Source organism: Alligator sinensis, unplaced genomic scaffold (assembly GCF_000455745.1).
Source record: "Alligator sinensis unplaced genomic scaffold, ASM45574v1 scaffold277_1, whole genome shotgun sequence".
NCBI lineage: Eukaryota > Metazoa > Chordata > Crocodylia > Alligatoridae > Alligator > Alligator sinensis.
This window is the reverse complement of record NW_005841899.1, coordinates 3,619,755-3,625,704: the sequence shown is the minus strand read 5'-3', so window position 1 is coordinate 3,625,704 and position 5,950 is coordinate 3,619,755. Positions and strand designations below refer to the sequence as shown.

The 5,950-nt window shown below is 40.3% G+C and overlaps 1 protein-coding gene across 1 annotated transcript in view; it reads right to left on the bottom strand.

The window, feature by feature from the left end:
• Positions 1-5,950, bottom strand: part of THSD7B (thrombospondin type 1 domain containing 7B) — a 685,311-nt gene that overhangs the window by 332,597 nt on the left and 346,764 nt on the right. Inside the window, exons 9-10 of the mRNA XM_025197580.1 lie at positions 3,933-4,167; positions 1,509-1,624 (exon numbers count right to left, since the gene is read on the bottom strand). Coding sequence (XP_025053365.1) covers positions 1,509-1,624; positions 3,933-4,167 — 351 coding nt within the window. The remainder of the gene's footprint in view (positions 1-1,508; positions 1,625-3,932; positions 4,168-5,950) is intronic.

Genomic DNA, 5,950 nt, shown 5'->3' with positions numbered 1-5,950 from the left:
TCCCTACCAGGGCATTACCCTTGCCCATCTCCCTCCTCTGAGCCTCTCTGCTTCGATATCAATTCCTTATCCCGTGCCCCTTCCCTAAATGCCGGTAGCAGCCTCTGCTGTCATCAGCCAGGACTTAATTCAGTGCCAGCAACTCAGCTGCAGGATCAGTTGTAGCACAGCCAGAAACTGCTCTTGAGAACACAAGAACCTCTGTCCTCAAATGTCAACTGGATTCTTCCAGTGACTGTCCCTCGTCACTCCCTGATGAAAGCAGACCCTTTTAGGGCCAAAAATTCACGACCCTCATTGCAAACAGGGAAGACTCTCCAGTTTAATCTTGAGGTTTTATGACAGGTTCCTCTCTCCTCCCATTACTCCCTGAAGTATTGAGAAAAATAAGTAACTGTACTCCACATCCAGCATCATACTTTAGTCAGGATCCTTGCTCCTGCCCAGCTTTCCTTCATAAACCCCAACCAGCCTCGAGACTCTGCAATGGCATTCCAAAACCCAGAAGCAACTGTTAGTGGGAGTTTTACTGTTAAAAATTCTTGCTTTCAGAGAAGACAGTCATGTAAAGTGAGCTGAATTTTACCTTGAATCATTTAGTCCACACCTCTATTAGCAGGGATTCTACTGCTTTTTCCTGTTTCAGATTTACTAGGGCTCCACCATTTCACTTGGAAAAAAATTATCATTCTAAGCAGATGGTGTTAGGATTTTTTTCTAATTTTACTCTGAATTGTCTGTTTCTTAATTTCTGGAAGCACTGCACATTGGAGTTGGGATCCCTCCCTTCATACCCTCCCAGAAACCGTAGTAGAAAACACCAAGACCATAATTGAGAATGGCAATTCCCTGCCTATTAGTGCTATGCCAAGCACTTCTGCTGAAGCAATAACCAGACCCTGGTATAATCACTGCCCATGTAAACACAGGGGGAGATTTCCAGGTGTCCTCATTTGGTCTTGGGTGCCTGAATCCCTGGGTCACAATTGAGAATCTTCTCCTTCCACAGGTACAATATATATGGTCGCAGGTGAAGAGGTGAGTCTAACAAAAAAGTTGGAAGACTGCATTTTAGGGGCGAGTACTAGGTATGAAAAAATGGGGACTGTAACTGCTTAGGTTAATTAGGGCTTTGGTTAAATCAGATTTACCTGAATTTAACACAAATCAGAAACTCTAATATTTGATTTTCTGAGAATAAAATCATTTGCAGCAAACGACGAGTTATTTTAACAATTCATAAGCAGCACTCTGAACCCCCCCACTAATCTGCAGGTTAATAAAAATTAGAAATTTTCCTACAGTGACAATTCCTTATCTAACCCTGCATAAAATCTGGAGACAACACACCTTTTTGCTTTCTTACTGGTGTATCTATTTAAGGTAACACAGCCTTTGAGTTACACAGAGACATGTGAAGTATGATTTATGTTGGAATCCATTGTGGATGAGATTCAGTTTGATGCATTCATTTTACATCGCATTTATCCTCTTTTTAAGCAGCTTACCATGTTGACATGTTGTAGGGCACTGTGTCCACTCACTGAAAGGAGTAACAACACAATCTTTCTTGCATGGGAGCAAACATGGACGCACTGTTTCAGGTCTGATGGACTCTGGACACCTATTAATGCAATTGTAAATACAACACATAAGTGTCCTTGAAAGAAAATATTCAGGAAAGCAATCAGCTAAGCAAAACAATAAAGAGTCACATAGCTGGAGCTGAACTCCATACTACAAGGCAAAGAGAATAGCAAGATAGCTTTTAGTTTGGTTCTAATTTCATTTTTGTTCAGCGTGGGCCAGTTTTTCTTCCTATTTGCTTGAAACTCAATTCATTTTAGTGATGTTGCAAAGGTGAAAAAAGCACTAAAATCTGGCCCAATGACTATGAACACAGTAAATAAACAAACTACCTCTCTCTACAAACTACATGCAACTTTCAATATAATGCAGGAAAGAAAAAGCACCATAGATCACAACTGCTATATTTATTATTAAGGAATTTAAAGGGATGTCTACGTGGTTAGGAGTAGGACTTCTTTCTAGATCAGTAACTGCTGACTGCAACAGCCCTCACACTACCCTAATTCATGCCTCTGGGATGACACAGCTTGACCCCACTTCAGCAATTAAGAAGGTATAAAAGTGCCTTAAAACTGCTTTTGCAATTGCCATTCCTAAACTGCCCTGAGGGTTCTTCAGGCACAGCCCAAGATCTGGACCTTTATCTTTATTTGAACAGGGGTCTAATATTTTCTCCAGTATCCTATAGTAAAAAGATCTTTGTGATTTGAATTCAAATTCAAAATCCTACCTAAAAAAATGAAACATGCATTTAATAAAAAGATCACATGTAGAAAGATCCACATTTTAATCATGGGAAAGAGGGGAAAGGGGAATTCTCTGTTCAAGGAACCTCAGATGTCTCAGAGGTCAGCCCTTCCTAATCTCATTTAATTTTCAGATAGACAGGCTGCTTAAGAAATAACCATTCTCTTCATATTTAAAAAAATTACTGATGCGTCACGCCCCAGCTCTGGTTACGCTGCCGTGGTCAGTCAGTCAGAGAAAGAACTCCTGCTTTTCATCCTGCAATTCTAGAGCTCTAGTGTCATTTCTTTTAAACATTGTTTATTCTTTTTAGGAAATCCAGAAATTACTATTTTATTGAAATACTGAAAGCTTATCATTAAATTCAGAAACTGCTTTTCAGTAACTTCACTGAGCTCCAGAGTTTTGTTTTGTTGTTTTTTACTTTTCTTTGACATTTGCCACTAAAAAAAACTTAAAAGCACAATAAAAAAACCGAACATCATCCCTGTAGGATTCCCTTTTAATGGTTCAATAGCCTTTATGTTACTAATATAATCCATCCCATTACACTACACAAATATAACACTGTCTCACCTATGTAATCATTCTACAAAGAAACATTTGCACTGAGTTCTGAAGATGCAGCCAATAATTTCCCACAAGATAATCCATGTTTTTTTTTTCTCCAAGATGTATCTCTAGTCCAAAACCTATTCTCCTGCACATACTACCTGCATATTTGCTTTCTTATTTCAGTTCCATTTCCCCCGAGACTACTTTAGATCACAAATGGGCATACAACTACTTTACACTCTATATCATATTACAAATGATGTAAGTCAATGATAAATTTCCAGCATAACAATGGACACTAAGCATTTGTTCCTTTGCTCAATCTCATTAACCTTAAGAATCTTAATTAACTTTATAGAAGTCAACACAGTCTGCTCATATTTAGCAGGACTGTTTTGAGAGATACAATAAGAAATGAAACTAGGTTGTAAGTCTCTAGACTCATTAACAGTGCAAAAAGTAATTAGCAAGGTCTTTATTTTTTGATATTAGGGAAAACATCTGTGCAACTCATTTTCCTTAGTTAGCAAGCAAACTAAAAGCTCAGGATCAGGATAGGCACAGTACCAAATAATTGGTTTTATCGCATTCACTGAAATAGCAACATAAATCAACAGAATTATGTATTTTGTATGTCAAGTGGTCCTACCTCTTTAAAGTGCAAACATAATACCAGCAATATTTATTATTTCACTTTTAAGGGAGCCTTGTTAAAAATATGTTGATACACTGTTTTGTTCAGTTCCAAGTTATACTTTCATCGCAACTGCCTTGTAGCAAAAATGGTTGCAAAAAGCGTGAAAAGGAGCATTCAGAGGAAAATGTCTCAGCCATCGAAGAGATCCACTTTCAGACATACAAATAAAATGGGTCTGGCTAATTGATTTTGTTATATAGTAGGATCTTTCTCTTAAGGTAGGAATAAAAATATTTTCATACTGCAGTTTTCCTAACACACATTTCTTTCTACATTTTAATGTGTTCTAACTAGAAATAATCTCTCAAGGCAAACCTGCATTTGCAAGAATCTGTCTTAATACCTTTTATTCATAACCTGGCCAGAACTATTCTTCATGCAAAGGACCTTCCTTGTCTGTATACCCACTCCACAAGTAGCTTCTCCATTCCAGCTAATGGTGGCATTGAGGGCAGTTACCAAAGTGTCTTCAGAACAAGGACCCCACGGAGAAGCTTCCCAATAGAATTGTGTGCAAGGGTGATCATTACAGAAGCGATATTCCTGCAGGGCTCGACTAGGAGGACACAGTTTTCCACCTGAAAGAGAACAATATATTTTAAATTGTACAAAGTCAGCAAGAGATGTGGAAATGATAGTTTTGTTTTCCATGGTTTTAACTCTTTTTTATTTTTTAAACAGTCTTGTTGATCTTTATGGCTGTAGCATTAGCTTTGCAAATATTGCTCTTCAGCTAAAACAGCCTGCACAAAATTGTAATGAAATAACACCAAAAAAGTGTGATGTGTATTTCTAATTCACCATACTGATGCTGCTATTCATAGGTTAATTGATTCCATTTAAATCTCAACATCACCCTGAAAACACACAGCTGGTTTTAAATAACTTACTTAAACACTATCTTTATGTTCATTCTACTTGCTAATTTGTCCAGGATGAATAATAATTCCTTTGATTACTTGGTCTTCATTCATGCAATGACCAAAAGAAAATAGGGTCCTTCCTCCACATTCGCAATGCAGCATCTTACTTTCAAACCTTGCAGGAAGGCCAGTGACAGAAGTTACCGAAAATTCCTCCTTCAGTGGTAAAAACTATTCAGGGTCTTACATCAGTTCCTGGAGGCTTGATATACATTTTCTGATATCCATGATCATATAAGCCAAGAAGAATGAACCTGAAGCCTTTGAGTTTCCAGCTTTTATTTTTCAGAGTTATTTGCAGAATGATCTGGGTTTGCAGGATTGTTTGAATGAACATATAAATATTTTGCTATGCTACAGTATGCAGTCACCTTTGAAAAAGTTTAAAACCAAAACAAAGTGCAGGAGTTTAACTACCTCCATGCAGAAATGGTAACATTCCAATCTACATCTTGATTTTTTGCATCAAAGGAACAAATATTAACAACTATAAAACCTATAAAATAATAGGGTATACAATAAATAACAACAGACATCAATTTAAGAATTCAGGGGGTTAAAGATATTAAAGATGAAAAATCAAGTAACCTGCAACACAGCAAAAGCATAAAGAGATAGATTTTCTTGTAACTAAAGGGATATGCTTATAGGCTATCAGTGCAAACTGCACAGCAACAGTAAATGGTTTATATTTATTGACAGTAAGTGTTTCCATTCCCATTTAAAATAAGAACATTGCTATAGCAGTGGTTGTCAACTGGGGGTACGCATACCCCTAGGGGTACTTAAAAAGGTTGTAGGGGGTATGCAGACCTGATGTGGCCAATAAATGCCACCTGCATGTGCGCAGCTGCAGTGCAGCACACAGGCAGCCAGGTGACCAGCTGGGTTCGGCTGGTAAGTGTGTTGTGAGGGAAGGGGCCTGGGGGCTTAGGGGGCAGATTGAGGCCCCAGCAGTGGAGGGGGGAGTGGGGCTGGGGTTGGGGCTGTCCAGCCGGGGTGATGCACCAGGGTCTTACTGGCGGTGGCTTGGCTAGGCTGCACTTTGGGCATGCAGCAGTGGCACAGAGAAGGGGCTACAGGCAGGGATGCAGCCACTCCAGAATTTGCCATAGCACCCCCTAACACCCCCTTCCAGCACCACTGCCACCTGCCTCAAGCACAGCCTGGCCCAGCCCTGGCCGGTAACAGCCTGGCACCAGCCCCAGCCTGCAGGAGCAGCCCACCCTGCCCCATGTGCAGGTTCAGGGGCACATGCCCTCCGTGCCCTCCCAGGTTGCATACAGCTGCAGGAGCCACTCCCCTCATGGCTCAGTTCCATGCCCTGCCCCAGTTCCATGCCCTGCTACAGTGAATTCTGGAGTGGCTGCAGCCCTGCCTGTAGCCCACTCCCCGTGCCACTGCCCTGTGCCCCCAGCAAAACCCGGCCCCGCCACCC